This window comes from Phodopus roborovskii, unplaced genomic scaffold, assembly GCF_943737965.1.
Source record: "Phodopus roborovskii unplaced genomic scaffold, PHOROB, whole genome shotgun sequence".
In the NCBI taxonomy this organism is placed as follows: domain Eukaryota; kingdom Metazoa; phylum Chordata; class Mammalia; order Rodentia; family Cricetidae; genus Phodopus; species Phodopus roborovskii.
This window is the reverse complement of record NW_026125397.1, coordinates 25227582-25245444: the sequence shown is the minus strand read 5'-3', so window position 1 is coordinate 25245444 and position 17863 is coordinate 25227582. Positions and strand designations below refer to the sequence as shown.

Below are 17863 nucleotides of genomic sequence, written 5' to 3'. Positions count from 1 at the left end.
AAAAGTTAAGAAAACTAAAGCAAATGACCCTCAAGTCATTTTGAATAACTAATATCTCCCCTACAGCTGTTGGTTTGTTTTGTTTTGGGGGACCTGGGGGAGGGGGTTATGTCATCAGACCCTGCTGCCCACCCACAGCCTCTCCATGTTGTTAGTTCTTATGATGCTCTCTTGCCCTGGACCCGCCTCTTGCCCCCAGATTTGACACCAGTGTCTTTTCTAAGCAGGAAACTATAACGGACACCCCAGAGTCCCATGCTAAGCCTCTGTCCAGTGAGCTTTTCCTACATCCTTTGACATGAGCCCGCTCATGCACGGCATACTTTAAATGTCTAAGGAATAGCATCAGCTCCCACAGAAACAGATGAGGAATAAGTTCTAGAAGCGGCTTCAAGAGCCAGCCTCGTGCATGTAAACAAGGGACAGATGAGCGCCTGACACTCCCATTTAGACGCAAGCTTAACCATGTGTTCAGCGATGGCCTAAAGTCTGCTCGCCTTGTAGCTCCCCGACCTGGTGAAGAAGAAAGAGCATGCACCGCGCGCTGTGACGTCACGATGAGACCTTGTCCATCACATGCTCCACTGAGAGACTTATTTCCTAGTCTGTGCTTACCTAGGCCCCTGCCTTCCATAACATTTTGCATCCGAGCTCTGCCCGATCCACCCCCCCCCCACCCACCCACCGTGGCCCAGCCCGATGTGACTGGGGAGGAGGAGATGGTAGAGGCGTACCTTGTACCTGGGTTTGCGTCCCCTCTTCTTTGGGATTGTCACGGCTGGTACAGAGCCAGCGGGAGCAGAGTAAAGGTTATGGGTTGCCATCTGCACCAGTGTGGAGTGAAGTGGAGGCCGGCCACGCTTCCTCCCTGGGACCTTCTGTGTCTGCATCTCTGCTGGTGCCAGTCTTACTGAATGAGGAGGCAAACAGCAAGGGCAGGAGAGGTCCTGGGAATTAGTCCTGAGAGGAAGCAGAGCGAAACAGAAATGTCTGTTTGGTTTAAAGCACTCGGCTGTGTGTGTGCACACCTACCACTTATGCACTCAGAATAGATGCCTGGATTTAGACACACCTGATGTTGTCACCAGCAACTGAATGCTTTCATGCCTTATAAAATAGTATCTTAATAGCTTTTAAATACTATGCATGACATTTCTATATTTATGCTTAATATGAAATAAATCAATGTCATATTTGATATCATTGTATTACATAAACTCATCCATTCCCCAATATTTAACCTTCTTTCTTTGCTTTAATTATAAATTATCTTCTCTTCTTTTTCTCCTCAAAGAAATGTACTTATACAGGTCAATTCCATTAAAGTCATGACATTTCTTAGTCAAAACGTGGACAGGGGTTTGCATACAGAAATGTTCATTTTAACAATATTCAGAACTACAGAATAAAATAGATATAACCCAAATAACAATGCATAGGGGAGTAGCTAATTCATTTACAACCTGAAACTGCCGACTAGTTTAAAGCCTTTAGCAACACATTTTGCCTGGCATGATATTGGGTGAAGGAAGCGTCAGACACATAAATAAGCGTAAAAGTGATCTCAAGTATGAAAAAGTTTATAAGGTAAAATAAACAAAAAGAGGCATGCAAAAAGGTCACCTAGATAAAGGTGGCCCGGCTGCGGGCAACTGTCCACAACACACAGTCGTTTGTACACGGCAGACAAACAGTGTTATCATAAACTGTTCAGGTGGAATTTCATAAATCTTGAAGACCACTGATCAGCCTTGACCGAGAACCGAGGGATTGGAAATGCAGAGGTTAGATGTCCTGGCATGGTCAGGAATATGTTAAGTGGGGCCAGCTGTAGATTTTAACTCAGGGGCAATGTTAGGTAATGAAATCCACTTCTACAGAGTAGTGGCACCTTCCCGAACCTTCCAGTGGAAATTAGAAGCTTTTGCTGACAAGTCTGTAGATGGTGTCAGGATGAGCTTCCCCGTGCCTTGGTGGGGGTAGCAATGCAGGGACTAGATAGGAAAACAATGGAAATTCTTTTGAAACACAATAGGGGAAGGTTTGTTTTTGGAAATACCATATTTTGTGGGTAGACTCTTTTTCCATGTGGGGATTGAACCTATGGCCCTGTGTACACTATGCAAGTACTTTACTAGTGACCCACACTTCCAACCCAATAACTAGAACTTTAAAGTGGAAATATTTTTAATTTGCACACCGTTGAATGTTTCGGGTAGGAAACAAGCTAGACCGCCCTTTCAGTGGACCCAGGTTCAGTTCCCAGCACCTACCTCACGAAGCCCATACATGCCTGTAACTGCTCACACAAACTGCAGGCACCGCACACACAAACATAATCCCTCATCCAGACACGTACATGTACAAGTAAAAATAAGACAATTCACAGCATCAACCGCCTGTTAAAGACATCAGTTTTCTTTGTCCCTGTGTTTTGAGGAAAATATCCCATCTCACTGATTCGGTAGGGAGTATCTTTTTAAATTCTTAGTATATCGTAAGATAATGACACATCTTGTAACTGAATACATCGTAGAGTCCATGAATTGTGATTACTGTATAAGAATTCATAACATAAAAATCTATTTCTGGACTCCTTGGCACAAACAAATAATGTTCACTGGCAGGAAAGGTTGACGGATCAACAAGAACCAGCAAGATCCTGTTAAGGTGAAAGTCATTTTGACCTACCTACCGTATCAAATTTCTGCTTCTTGCTTACAAGTTTAAAGATTGTAGAAACAGAGTGTACTTTGTAGAGTGTATTTCTGCACCTTTCTACTTTGCCTTTCTTTTTAAAGTTTGTTTTACTTTGTTTAGTTTTGGTTTCAGGAGACAAGGTCCTTCTGTGCAGCCCAAGCTGTCCCCAAACTTGTATCCCTTCTGCCTCTGTCTCCTGTACCCTGGCATGACAGTTGTGCTGACAAGCCTAACCTACTTTGCCTTTAGTGTGGAGATTAACACTGTGTGGAGTAGCAGGAGCGTCAAAGGGAAGCAAGAGGAAACGTGTAGTTAGGGATTGAGGAGAAAAAGCCCAGTGCTTGAAAGCCTAACACTGGGGAGGAGAAACATGTGGCTTTCTCCGGCTGGCACTGGCCTGCCAGCCACACCTATCGAACGAGTCCCAGGGACTAAGTCAGACAGCAGCTAAGAAAGAACATGGAGGTTAATTTCTAGCTTCCGTGCTCGTCTGTACACACGCGGGCTCACACATGTGCATGCTCACACACACACACACACACACACACACACACACACACAAGTAAATAAAATGTGATAAATTTAAAAAAGAAAATGAAGTTTAAAATAAAACGAATCAGCAACAAAGTTCCAAATATAAATAAATCTAAAAAGAATCTTTGACATCCAAAAAGTTAAACTGAACTTTCCCTCAATTGCTCAACATAACAAAAGCCTTTCCTAGAAAAAGAAACCTATCTGTTCAACTAATTTCTTTCCCCCTGGCATCCCCCCCTCTTCCTCTTTTTAATGAGGAACAACCATGCCTTAGGCTGCCTCCCACAGAAGCACCAGTCTTAGGCAGTGTGAGAGCCCTGCTGGATGACTAGTCTGATACATGGTCCTAATCGACCAACAGGGAGCCACTGTTGATGGAATGGTGGGTACCTCAGGGAGGGGAGAGAAAGCCCAAGGCAAGAAGTGTCCAAACCCTCAACCTGCCATGCCTGAGTGATTGCTCACTTTGCCTGCTAACCAGGGACAAATTCAAATGTAAGTAACGAGGTTACTAACCTGAACAATAAATGAATTTATTAGAACCTCTAAGTGTCTCCACAGTGTAATTTTAGAGTTTAGGGAATCACTAGTAAATCACATTCACTTTCAATAAGAGGTCCAGAACAATACTAAAGATAAGGAAATGCCTCAGCTTTGGAAAGCAAGTGATAGCAAGACACATGAAATCTCGTTAGGGAGAGAACTATGGAAGACAGACAGTGAAATTTAATCATGCATAAATAAAGGATTGCGGGTATAGGAAAGGCAAATATTGGGACAGGTAATAAAAGACTATCATCCAGAAAGAATCGCTCTGTGTCTTAAGAAAAATAAGAGTAGTTGCGTGTAATGATGCACATCTTTAATCTCAGCACTTGGAAGGCAGAGGCAGGCAAATCTCTGTGAGTTCAAGGACAGCCTGGTCTTCACAGTGGGTTCCGGGGCAGCCAGAGCTACGTAGTGGGACCCTATCTCAAACAAACGAGACATAAAAAGAAAAAGAAAAATAAGAGTGAATACAAATTCTAATGAAAATAAAATACTTAAAAGTATTAAGAAAAAAAAAATCTAAAGAAAGCCCAAAAATATATGGCCAGGGTTATTCTTTGCAAAATTATTTATAATAGAGAGGTACTGAAAACTACCAAAACACCCTCAAAGAGCCTTGATTTGCATCTTCTTTCAAACTCATAAGATGGAATACTTCATGGTTTTAAGCATGTACTCATGTGCATGCATGTGTGTGTGTATGCGCGTGCATGCATGTATGTGAGTGTGTATATGAGTGCGTGTGTGCGCGTGCGTGTGTGTGTGTATGCGCGTGCGTGCATGTATGTGAGTTTGTGTATGAGTGTGCGTGTGTGTGTGTGTGTGTATGTGTGTGTGTGTGTGTGTGTGTGCATGTAAGCAGGCAAATGAAGAGCACCTCTCTATAGTATATGAACAGCTTCATGCAGGAATCTGCAGTACTCTGTAAACAGGCTGGGTCTAAGAAAGAAAAGCCTCAAAGGGCTCCTTGGGAAGAAAGACACTGAAATGTTGCTTTTACTTTCTTTTGTATGCTGTTTTAAATTGTTTGAGCTTTTAAATCAGAGACAAATATATAAATAGAAGAATAAACAATGCAGGGATGAGTTTCATTCTCCGAGTACTCTTTCTGGTATCATTGCTCTTTTAAAATAGCTTTCCTTTTCTTTGTTTTCTAATGACGGTGCATCCTGAACCACTAAACTCCACTGAGCATTGCTCTAATATCCCTTTAAAAAGAAGTTGCTTTGACTGAGGCTGAGAGCAGCTTTAGTCTCCTGGTGCACAAACTATTGAGGACTTAGTCTTAAATGCGGCATCTATATCAGCCCCTTCGAGACCCAGGGAACACTCTAGAAGAAAGGATAGAACGATTCTAAGATAATCAACACCTGGTTTTATTCTAAGCACTCCACAGAGGCAATAGTAATACGCATATATTATTAAATACATAGTATAAGCAGGATATGAAATGCCAAAGCATCAAGGACAGAAGAAATCTGCTAGCAGAGTGGGGGGTGGGGTGCAGAAGAATCAGAACATGATATCAGAGTTAGGACTTTTCTGGGCAGAAGTGCCCAGGCTGGTGATGCAATAGGGTTGGACAGGGATATTTGGGGGTGTAGGAGGGAAAATAGGTAAATCAGACTGGGAGATAGATCCGTGGATTTCTGTTGTTCCTGAAAGCACCAAGGGGCAAGAGGCACAGAATTGCAAGTGTGACTCTTCCATTCTTGAGGATGGCCCAAGAGCTCAGGCATCAGGGGGGATGTCCTCCCCTCCCCCCACCCCCCACCCACCCCTCCCCCACACTAGTCTCGCAACTCCATCGCCCCCTATTGTCTGACTAACAGCAACCTGATCAAGTAAGAATCACACAGCTTCCTCATCGGCCCTTGCACACAAGTGATGTGTGTGCATCCCTGGGGCCAGAGCCTATGTTTCACATATTACCTGCCCCTCGGCATCAGGCTCAGTGTAGTACCTGGCACCTGGCACCTGGCACCTGGCGGTGTGAGGTAGCATTGCTCACCATGGAGTGCAGTCATCTTACCCGGAGTCAGAAGTGTGTATCTACATTTGTACGGTTTGGGTAAAACAAATCTATTTGGATAGAAGTGTGTTCATTATAAAAGAACACTTTGAAGACCAACAAAACCTTGACACTGGGGTGGAGATGCAGCTCAGTGAAAGAAAGCGTGTGGGATCCACAAGGCCCTGGGTTTGAGACTCAGTGCTTGAAAAGACAAAGTTAAACAAATGGGGGCAATAGGGACTGGAGGGACCGATCAGGACACATATACTCTTTGCGTGTGCACGCACACATGACTAAAAATAAAATAAATCTTTTATTAAAAAAAACAAGGAATGAGGATAATGATAGAGTCTGTTAAATTGAGAAAACGGGTTCTTTTAATACACACTTTCCCCAATTCTGACAACACTTGGCTAACAGAAGACAAAGCCAATACTCGCATCTATTCATTCCTAGCATTAAATTTTTACTCTGTGATTTTATTGTTCTCCATATTTTATTTATAGGATAAAATATTCATCCTATAAATAAAATCAAGAGTCCTTAGAGGCAGCTGATTTCATATTTTGGGGACAAAGAAGGGTCAGGTTAGCCTGAATATCTGATTAGTGCAGAGACAAGGGCAGTTTAGAGGTTACGAGGAGGGTTACTAAAAGGACAAAGAAGAAAGATGTAATGATTTACACATTAGCCGTGACAGTAGTAACAAAACACCCCAAATACAGTACGTGCGTGTGGACACAGTAAGTTCCTTTCAACATGAAAAAGTCTTAGAGAGTTGCACCCAGATATGACTGTACTTATTTAAATATAATTGAAAAGTGGACAGAATAAAATATAATCGGTTTTAGTTGGCTTCATTAAATGTGGGGGTACTTGTTTATAGCTGTCTGATTAAATAAGGATATACTCTTTTTTGTTGTTGTTTGTTTTTTGTTTCTGTTTTTTTTTTTTAATTTTGTTTTGTTTTTTGAGATAGGGTTTTTCTGTAGCTTTGGAGCCTGTCCTGGAACTCACTCTGTAGACCGGGCTGGCCTCGAACTCACAGAAATCTATCTGCCTCTGTGACAGGCCATGTGCAGGGGAAGAGGCCATGTGCAGGGGAAGGAGGACCATGGAAGCAGCCAAACTCATCTACCTTTGACTGCACCCACCCTCCTTCTGCTGCTGAGGAACTCTCCTACCCCAGCAATGAATGGTAGAACAGTCAGAATGACGATAATGAAAGGCCGTCTAGGTCAGAGGCAGGATAGAAGATGTCATAACGCAAGAAGACCAAAGGTGTGAGCCCTGCATGATTTGAAAACACCACAGTAGCTGGAAACATGAGAGACAGGTGTGCTATACATGTACTTAGAACTTACTGGCTGGGCAGCTGCTCAGCTCCATCCCAACTCCCCCTCAGTCCCCTTGGCCAGCCCAGAAACTTCCTTGTAACTCCAGCTCTGTGGTCAGGGCCCCTCAGCCCAGATCTGCTCCTCAGAAGGTGCTGTGAGTGAGGTAAGGGGAGTACAGGCCTGTGAGTGGCTGCCCTTGCCTCCTCCTGGTTTCAGATACTCACTCCTTTTTATTTCAACACCCCACCAACACACAGAGGGACAACACTCTGGAGATCTTGGGTACTAGCCCAGACCTGATGCTGTCCACAACATTCTTTACAAATGGGAGCTGCCTGCCTAAACCATGTCCCATGGTCCCCTGGCTGCTGTGTAGATTTACTCTCTGGGATGTGATGGCCTGAGCTTGGAAGATGGCTGTGAGAAGAGGGACCAGGGAAATGTAGCCCCTCTCCTCCACCCCCAACTTTGCTAGCTCTCTACCAGAAAACCCCTCCTGTCTGGCTCCAGGGTCCTAATCTCTGCTGAGTGACATGTCTTTTGCTCCTTGAACCAAGAGGTGGTCGCTGCATGAACTATGACTGAATGAATACCCAGCCTCCTCTCTCAACTTTCCAGCACCACGTGGCCATCTCCCTCCATTCAATACTTATTGTCTTAAATACAAAAGAAGTTTCCCTGAGGACATCTGTGAAAATGACAGCATGTACCTGCCTTAGGCAGGTCCTTAATGATGGGGTGAAATGGAATCTTGGAAAAGAGCCTCCTTCGGGAATGTTCTGTGCTTGCTGCTTCAGAGGCTGGAGTTGGCCACCCTCTTGTCACAGCTGGAGATGTGCCCGTGAGCAAGCTGATGGGTCTTGATGGGGGCCCTGACAGGGAGGAGATCCGTGTTCCCCAGACTCAGAGGTAAGAAGAGGGACAGGTAGTGATCTTCAAGGTAAATGTTGAAATTTACATAGCACGCTCTCAGATGTCGGGCAGGGACCATGCAAATATCAATGAATACACAACTGAGCATCCCTGAAGGCCCCCTCCATGCCCAACTATGGTTTTGCTTTGGGGGAAATCAGTTATCCACATTCTGAAAATATCACTATAATACAATGAGGAACTAAGGTACTTTGAGAGAAAGATCATAGTCACGTAACCCTTATTACAATATATTACCATGTCAAATTTTATTGTTAGTTACTATCGTTGCTCTCTTACCATGCTTAATTTATAAATTTGGCTTTATCATGGGTATGTGTGTAAGAAAAAAACATACAGCTCTAGTTGTCATTTCAGGCATCCTCTGGGGCTCTTGGCGACCGCGCATGCATCCCTTGAGTAGACAGACAGAAGCGAAAAAAGTGTCCCTGGAAGAGTTCTCCCAATGCAGCTAGCGTCTCCTGCTGCTGGGGTTAGAAGGGGAACTGCAGGTCCAGGGGATGGAGAGAGACCACATTGCTTCCTTCCTCCCTTCCTTCCTCCCTTCCTTCCTTCCTTCCTCCCTTCCTCCCTTCCTTCCTTCCTTCCTCCCTTCCTTCCTCCCTCCCTCCCTTCCTTCCTCCCTTCCTCCCTTCCTTCCTCCCTTCCTCCCTTCCTTCCTCCCTTCCTTCCTTTCTTTCTTCCTTTCTTCCTCCCTTCCTTCCTTTCTTCCTCCCTTTATTTCTTTTAGAACAACTCAGCAAAATAAAATTCTTGTTTTATTGTTGGCCATTGTTTCACACATACATCAAACAGGCCAAAAATAAATAAATAAATAAATAAATAAGCAACTTCATAAACAAACAAAGAAACAAAAGAAACCTTTTTATCTTTGGCCTTTTAAACCATCTTATACAAACCAACTGCTTACAATACAGCTAGGTATATACACACACATAAAAAGTTACTGGAATGTTCAGAAAAAGATTTTTTTTTCAAGTTTTTTTTTTCCCTCTCCTTTGAGATTATAATGAACACAGTTACACCACAAGCAAGGTCAGAAACAGGGCAGAGAATGCTCTGAAGGCTGGTTTAGTCACCCATTAACATTAAAAATGGCTGACTCCCTAACAATATGTACAAAGATGTAAAATGTAAATAAGAAACACAAACAAATTTTCCTTTTAAATTGTTTTTAAGGAAAAAAGTAGAGCCTTGGAAGTTTTGGGGTTTTTTCCCCCTCCCTTGTTGCAAATTCATGTTGTGGTTTTTGGTGGGGTGGTGGAAGGGGCGTGTACCATCTGTGGGTGGCACTGCCCGCTATGGGTGGGCGGGGCCTGCTGCTCTACTGGAAGGTGACTATGTAGGAAGGGGAGGGTGAATAGGCTGCGTTGAATGCTGTGTGCGTTCACATCATAATAAAACCAAGTGTGACCCAAGGGAGAAGGTTGACTTTGACCTCGGCAGCTGTTCATTGCCAGGGCCAGCTGCGCTGGTGTGGGAGGGGCGAGGGGCTCTGAACCCTGAAAAGATTGCAAATCACAGGGCATCGTGGGAGTGTCACACTTGTGAGCCTTGTACACTCACAGTATGCGAGCATTCACACTAAGCAGGAAGTCTATTGATTCCAATAAGTCAGCGGACCAGACCACACTTATCCCCATGGGCCCTGATTGCACTCCTGGCTTCGTGCTAGGAGTCGGTAGAAAAGATTGCGGATCAGGTTCGCATAGACGCTTCTTTTGTGGACCTCAACCCCTTCTGAACTTGCTTAGGCTCCCACCCCCACCCTGCCCCATGGGCACAGGATCAGCTTTCTGAAAGCCCCATGGATACACAGCAGGTATACACATGGATATTTTATATTTGTATCCATTCAGGCTCAACACAGTAGAAGCAAGAAGAGCCCCTGAGTTCCCAGGTTCTAACTCGCAGAGCAACAAAGCAGGCGCGGCGGTGGCTCCGGAGGAGTGGGTGGTGCAGCTCAGCGGCTCTGCAGCCTGTGACACAGACAGGTCGAGGTTTCGGCCTCGGCATCCAGGAGGTGTTTAGGGACAGTCCGGGGCACTTAGGGAGGGCACAAAAAGCAGTCCCTCACAAGCCTCCAGCCTTCTGCTGAGTAGAAGAAGATTGGAACAGTATCACAGAGCCATCTTTCAGTAGGTTATCTGCAGCCGACCCTTGCCTACATGGTCTAGTGGAGACGTTCGAGGTCATTGGGGGCAGCTTGCTGGAACCCGGTGCCCCTACCTTTGGGAGCTGAATGCTCAGTAGAGAGGAGAGATCATCACACACGACATAGCAGAACATTTCAGCGACTACTGGACCTCAAGGACGGGGCTAGAGTCCAGGGCAGTCACAGCCTGCAGCACACTGGCCACCAGCAGGGTGCTCAGAGCCTAGAGCTCCCTGCGCCCCCCAGCCCTGGAGGATATGGAAGCTGGAAACCCCGAGTCTGCAGCCCCTGGACTCCAGGACCTCTGCCTGACTCCCAGCCTCTAATGGGGCTCCCTGCTCAGTTTTGTCTAAGCTTTACACAACAGACCTCAGTCCTCACTCTCCAACAGGCATCGCTGCTCCCATGACACAGAGCTCTTCAAAGACTCGTGTCCCCCACCTCCAGGAAGCTGTCTGGAGGGTGGGTTTCTTTTCCATAGCTCTGCCTGGAAGTTTCTGCTCTAACAGAAACTTCCTGTGCCCAGTTTCTTCTCTTGCTGCAAAGGACTCTTTCTCTCTGAGCACCCATGTTAAACAATCTCTCTCTCCATGAGCTGTGTCTTTGATTGATTTGAAATTTTGAGACAGATATCGCTGGCTAGCCTAGCATTTGATTGATATATATATATATAGGCCAGGCTGGCTTTGGACTTGCTGTGATCCCTATGCCATGGCCTCCTGAGTGCTGGGGTTACAGATGTGCACATCTGGCTCCATCTCCTGGGAGGTGAGTATTTGTTACCTGTTAGTAGTGGGCCAAGGCTCGGGACTACACCCGAGGAGTCTTCAATAACGATTTTCTGGGGCCAGCTACATGACTTAGCGGGTAAAAGCACTTACAGCCCATGAGCCTGGCAACCCGAGTTCTTCCCCTGGAATCCACACAAAAGTGGGAGAGAACCAACTTCACAAAATTGTCCTCCAACCTTCACAAACACCCCACGGCACGCACACACCCATGTGAGCGTACACTCATGAAGAATTAAAAAACAAAAAACAAAAACCACTTCCCAAGAAGACCACCACCCCAGCAAGACATGACATTCATGTGTTTCCAAAATAGGCCTGCCAAAATGCACCTCCGTCATCTCTGTTAGTTTTCACATGGTCTGGAGCCCAGCATTACTGCCCTTGTGTTTAGACAGAGGATGTGAGGCTCAGACACATAGCAGATCTCCACCCATCAGGAGGCAGGGTGTAGCTCTGCGCACAGGCATGTCGACTCTCCTCTGCAGCAGCCCTGGGTGGCACTCACTCATCAGATTGGCAATGTTGCAGGTAGGGCCCAGGGAACCCTGACCCCTCTAGCTACATTGTGTCATTTCTGAGAGCGGTTGGAGATGACTCGACAATTTCAGGAAGACCCTGCCTTTTAGTCCGTGACCACAGTATCTAGAGCCCATGCAGTCATTGCAGGCGATTGCTGAAGACTTAGGCAGTGCCAGTTGAAAGACACTTGTCTGCTAGGGACACAGCTGAGGGTGACATTTATCTCACTGTGTCTCTGAACCTGTGTTCTCTGGTGCAGGGAAAGGCGCTTTCCGGGGCGGCTGAACTTTCTCGCCTTCACCAAACCACCATTTCCTGTTTTGTTCTCTATTTATACTCTTTAGTTTTGAGAAAGTGCTGGTGGGTTGGTGTTTGGGTTGTTCTTCGTTCAATCTCTATAAAGCAAGCTTTTTAAGATGTGGGGTGGGGGGAGAGAGACAGAGAGAGAGACAGAGAGACAGAGAATACAGAGCAAGGTTCTTTCCAATACCTTGCTAAAAAGAATCATGAAAATGCCCCAATAAAACAACAAAATTCCAGCCATTACTAGTCATAACCCCATACCCGCAGATCCATTCGACAGCCTGCAGAGTGTGTGAACTTCTCAAGGATGGTGACAGCCAATATTTGTTGTCACCTTGACACACCTCTTTCCTTATGGTGGAATTGCCTCCATTACGTTGGCCTGTGGCCACGTCTATGGAGGTAATTGATGAGGGAGGGCCCAGCCCACCCTGGGCAGGTGGTCCTGGATTGTATAAGAAATCAGGCTGAGCAAACCAGGGGGAGTAAGTCACGAAGCGGGCCCCCTCCACAGCTCCAGCCTCCAGGCTTCCGCCCCGACCTCACTCACTGATGAACTGTGATACAGACGCTGGCCCAAACAAACCCATTCCTTCCCAAGTTGCTCTTTGGTCATGGCATTTGTCATGGCAACAGGATAAGGACAAACTCTCTGAGACCACAGCCCTCCCAGTGCCCACAGTGCATAGATTCCAAGCACACAATTAATCGTTCATTCTGAAGTCCAGATATGTGTAACTAAGATGTCTTGACGAGTTACTCTTTGGAAAACACTTCTTTCGTGCTATAGAATGAGATGTGGCAGCTCCGTGTTTGCTCTGGAAGACCCACCACCCCAGGGCCGCCATGAGCTGTATGCAGAGGTCAGAAATAAACAAGAACAGTGTAGTGCGGCTTCCTGTCTGGCACCCAGCAGAGCCAACGCTAGCAGCGAAGGCAAACGGGAAGTGCCCAGTTCATTTGACGCGGACTTCGAGTCTCTGTTTGGACTCACCTTCCCCAGTGGACGAGGACCATGCAATAACCAGGGGAGCTGCCTTTGATGGGTGGCAAGTGGAGTGGCAGAGGGACTGCCGAGCATTGTCCCTCGCTGGCAATCAGACACAACCAGAATTTGCCAGGTCTGTGCTGCCTGGATGCTACCAGGATCCCAGGGAAGCCCTGAATAATGAGCAGTGCCCCGTAGGATATGAATTACTGCTCTTCCCACACAGATAATTTTTTTTCTTCTCTTTTTGCAAAGAATGGAATCAGGAGGAACTGTATTTCCTGATCACTTTGTAGCAGTCCCAAAGACAGCTAGCAGGTAAGATAATTTCGTTTTATTTCACAGGAAAAAGAAATGCACTGCCCTGCCTACAGCGTGACACCGTATTCTCCAGTCTACACAGAACCAATACCACGGGAGTAAAGCAGCTGAAACCATTGCATCAGAAGGAGCTCGGCCCTCTAGAAAGCTGTGAGGCTGGGAAGAAAGGCAGGTGCCCAGTGCGGGCATGAACACGAGCCCTGTCTGGGCGCAGGCTGCCACTACTCAGTGGTTCACTGTCCTCTGGTACTTCGCCAAGAAAAACCCACTTTCCAAACATCAGGAAGGCAAGGGCATCCCTGAGTCTGAGAAAAGAATGGGCCGAGGGAGGGGTCGGAGAAAGGTGTGAAGCAGAGCCCTCTTCCAATGCCTCTCCCACTCAAAGAACAGCAAAAGTCACCGAGTTCACTTCTGATCACCAAGGCTCACAAAGGCTTCTGAGATGTCCTGATCAGGGCGGTTGCCCTCACCCCCACCAGGGACATGGTTGGAGAGGGTCACTACCTCTCTGGCTAGTGTTTCCATACCCTCACACAGCCTACCGTCCTGCACCACCACCCTTACAAAGCAAGGTGAAGGACAAATCCTTAGCCCTGAAATGGGAAGTGCCAGCCAGAAACACTGCTCTCGTTGCATGCTTGGCCATTTAACCATTCCGCCATGTCTTCTGCAGAGCACTAAGGAAGTGAAGGGTCATGCAGACGCCCTCGGGAGGACCCCCAGGAAGGCCGAGCACCCCCCCACACATGTCCAGTGAGTCCTACTGATGTATCGGGGTGCTGAGCCTGGATCACACTCACGGGCCACCCGAGGAGAAGCAGGCATGTCACACCCTCAGAGCACACAGTATAGTGGCCGGCTGCCTACATGACAGTGTGTCTGTGGACCGGGTCTGCCACAAAGACTCAAAGGAGCCACTACTTCTATCAGAGCATCCTACTGGCAGAAGACGAGATTACCTCATTCCACACCTGGGCTGGGTGGAGATTTATGTGACCTCTCCAGGTCCAGCCCTGAGCAGGTCCTTAACCAATACAGACTGATTAAAATGAAAGGAAAAGTCAATAAAGGGAAAAACAATGAATCTTTGTCCAGCATGCTCCTGGTGTGGTGCAGTGGGCAAGCAGGGCTGGGTCTCCTTCCTCAAAACTCCCCAGAGTCTTTGAAGCACCAACTAAGCCAGTTTGTAATTAGCATTCAGCTGACCTTCTGCAAACTCTTACCTCTCTGAATGTTTGGGGGATACTTAGGCATTCGTGCAGCACTCTGAGGGGCATCAGGACAAGCACCCGTGCAAGCAGAAAGGCACACCCACAGGGTCATTTAGGAAGAGGCTCAGTGTAGGAGCTGGAATGGACGGCAGAGCAAATGTGAGGGAAACAGGAATTGCCCTACTCCTTAGGTACCAGAAGGCACCAGAAGGTGCCAGAACTACTCAGGGACTGCTTTATTTCTATCTAGTAAAGAACAGGAAAGGATCTCAAAGAAGTGCCAGGACACGAGACAGGAACCAGACAGGAGGGCACAGGAGGTGAGGGGACAGAGATGGGGCCCAGGCACTAGGACAGTCTGAAGGGGCAGAGGGCCAGGTGGACTCACTGATTGCAGCTCAGGGTCACGTGAACTCAGGTCTCAGCAGCCTCTGGAGAAATGGAGTCTGGGGTGCAGCAGGAGCCTACCAATAGGTTCTGGGAATTTTCTGCCGAGTCGGGACAAGCTAGAAGATCAGGAAGGGATACACTTTGTCCCCACTTTCAAAGCAAGTTGGACCCTGAGTGTGATAACTAATTAATGATTTCAGAACAACCCGAAGGTCCATGAGTACTTCTAGGGGATGACACCTTTGTTGGTAATGTGCACTGACTCCAGAAGGACTGATTCCCTTCTAATGTAAGGTTTAAGCTGATGAGATTCTTAAGAGAAAGGGCAGGTAGAGATCAGAAGAATGAAATAACCCCAGGCTGTTGACTGTTGCCCAGTGTTAGACAAACTTCCCAAGATTATTTGTGAAACACACAGTTTGTCACACATCAGCAGGAGAGTAGTGGGGTCAGGTAGAGCTTGTGGCTAGCGAGCCACCGCCAAGGTGGGTGGCAGCACAGACCAGCAGGGCGCCTCTAGTGGCTAGCCTCTGGTCAATGGTTTAGTTGTCATCTTGCTGGGAACATGGATGAGGGTTTGGAAGGCAGACATGCCAAATAACCAGCTTGGGAGAGGCAGGCAGTTCTGTAGATTACATAGCTAGGGTTCAGAATGCTGTAGACATGCAGACGAAGTCAACTGAAGGAAACTGAGCGGATGCTCCATTGTTCACAGAAGTACAGAAACACCGTGGCAGGAAAGGTTTCCAGTGTGAAAAAGATTTAGTGGGGTGGAGAGATGGCTCAGTGGTTGGTTATGATCACCCGCTGTCTTTCCAGAGGACCAAGGGTCAATCCCCAGGGCACTCACGATGGTTCACAACCACCTATAACTTCAGTTCCAGAGGATCTGATGCCCACTTCTGGCTCTGCTAATAACTGGCGTCCTCGTGGTATGCAGACATACACACAGCCAAAGCACCCATGCATACATAATAAAAATAAATAAACTTTTAAAAATATAGATCTGGGGATTTTAGCACAGACCTGGTTCTGACCATGATCTAGAGCATTTGATGAAGGAGCCTCTGAGACCGAGACAGCCCAGGGTCCAGCTCAAAAGACACAATAACACCATTGTCTGCAGAACAGCTGGAGTCATCACCTGTGTCTACACAGAATTGAAAATAAATATTGACTCAGAGCAAGAGGGAAAGGCGAGGCATATGGAGCTTCCCTTTGTGGACCAGTCAAAAATAAAGAAATTATTCTGTGTGGCAGGCAGCAGTGTGAATCCGCGACAAGAGCAGTGTGTCGCGACAGCCCCATGAGCCTCTCCATCACACTGCATCAAGAATTCAGATTAGAGAGAGAAGGAAGCAAAATAGAAACCACCCATACGCTTGTCTGAAGGAGAGAGGAGAAAAGTATTTGTCTTGACGATGTGAGTTTAAACTTATTTAAGCATGCAGTCCAAAACCTACGCATTTCTTTGTGCGAATACATTTTCTTTCTTGAATCAAAACAACAAAGGAAAACTACTTGAAGTAGGTCTTGTGTAGCCCAGGCTAGCCTCAAACTTGCAATAAATCAGAGGATTACCTTGAACTTCTGATCCTCCTGCCTCTACAGCCCAAGTGCTGAATTATATACACCACCATGCTCAGTTTATCTGGTTCTGCGAGCAGAACCCAGAACTTCAGGCAAACACTCTACCAACTTAGCTACGTCATCCATGGCCTGACAAATACAGTGACATTTTCACACGCACACACACACACACACACACACACACACACAAAAGAATTTAAAGTTGGGCATGGTGGCATCTACCTATAACCCCAACATCCCAGTGGCTGAGGCAGGATGATCAAAGGTTAAAGACTAGCCTAAGATACACAGAAAAATCCTTTCAAAACACATTTGAAAATAAAAGTATTAATTAAAAGTGTAATAATGCTGAATTCTCATTACGTCTCGGTCTAACTCAAAAGTGGGTAGGTAGGAATTAATGCATCCATATTTCAACAGCAAGCAGAAGTGAATGGGATACCAGGCAATACCACTAATGGGACCTACATTACAGGACAGAAAGTTCCTGTGCCTGCATGAAATGGGAGCTGGAAACTGTACAGGACCAAACAAACAAACAAACAAAGCTATCCTACTCAAAAGCCCAGCACACTCGGGCTCCTCCTCATCTCTGTTTAGAAGTCTGAGTTTCTCAACATACTCTGTTTCATTCTATCTCTTCTTTGTAGGAGAGAATGACACCTGGAGGCAAATCCTAACTCTAAGAAGCTCAATAGAAAGGCTATGTGGTGAGATTTCCACCCTTCCACACCTGTTGCACTGACCACACCCATCAGGTCATGGGATCAGGTGTCCACGTGACCTAAGGGGACTAGGTCTGGGATCCCGGACCCCAGCTCTATCTCTAGCTGTCTGGTCAGAGATAGAGTGCATCCAGAGGCATCCTTGGGATGGGAACCTGTGGTGGTCATCTGTTTCTGGTGTAAGTGATTTCTCCCTGAATAAACATCCATCATCCTATCGTTTTCCCAGATTCTTATTTATCCATGATAAGGATATTACATCCTATTAAACATAAGAAGGGCAATGCAGGAAAAGAAAGCTATTGTCCTCATCTCAGCCATCAATCTCTTTTACTAAGGTCTTGTTATCAGTCTCTTGTTACATTTCATAACAGGTTTTCAAAATGTATCTTTGAGGTTAGACCCAAGGGGCAGAGTCAGCGCAGGAAGACCATAGCTAAGAGACAGGCTCACGGTGGAGGGACTCACAAAGAAGGGTCTGGCAGAGAGATGCTGATTGAATTGATTTGATTTGATTGAAACTGAACAGATTTAAATGGAGATTCTCAGGATGAGGCATTTAATAAACCTTAGTCTAATCGAACTAGACTGGCAAAATAAAACATCGTAAGTCCATATCCTGGAACACTGTGACTTCCTGAGCCAGCCATCTCCCTGTCCCAAAGCAGCCCAGAGGAACCCATTCAGGCTCCCCTGGTTGCTGACAGGGCAGTGTCTCCAGGATTTATAAATCCATTAGGAAATGACAATGAAAATTGCCATTATTTCATTTGCAGGCTATTCAAACTGCACAAAAGAAG

General features: G+C 46.3%; 1 protein-coding gene across 1 annotated transcript in view; it reads right to left on the bottom strand.

The window, feature by feature from the left end:
• Positions 1-17863, bottom strand: part of Scml4 (Scm polycomb group protein like 4) — a 78682-nt gene that overhangs the window by 37823 nt on the left and 22996 nt on the right. Inside the window, exon 2 of the mRNA XM_051175583.1 lies at positions 735-960. Coding sequence (XP_051031540.1) covers positions 735-890 — 156 coding nt within the window. The 5' untranslated portion in view covers positions 891-960. The remainder of the gene's footprint in view (positions 1-734; positions 961-17863) is intronic.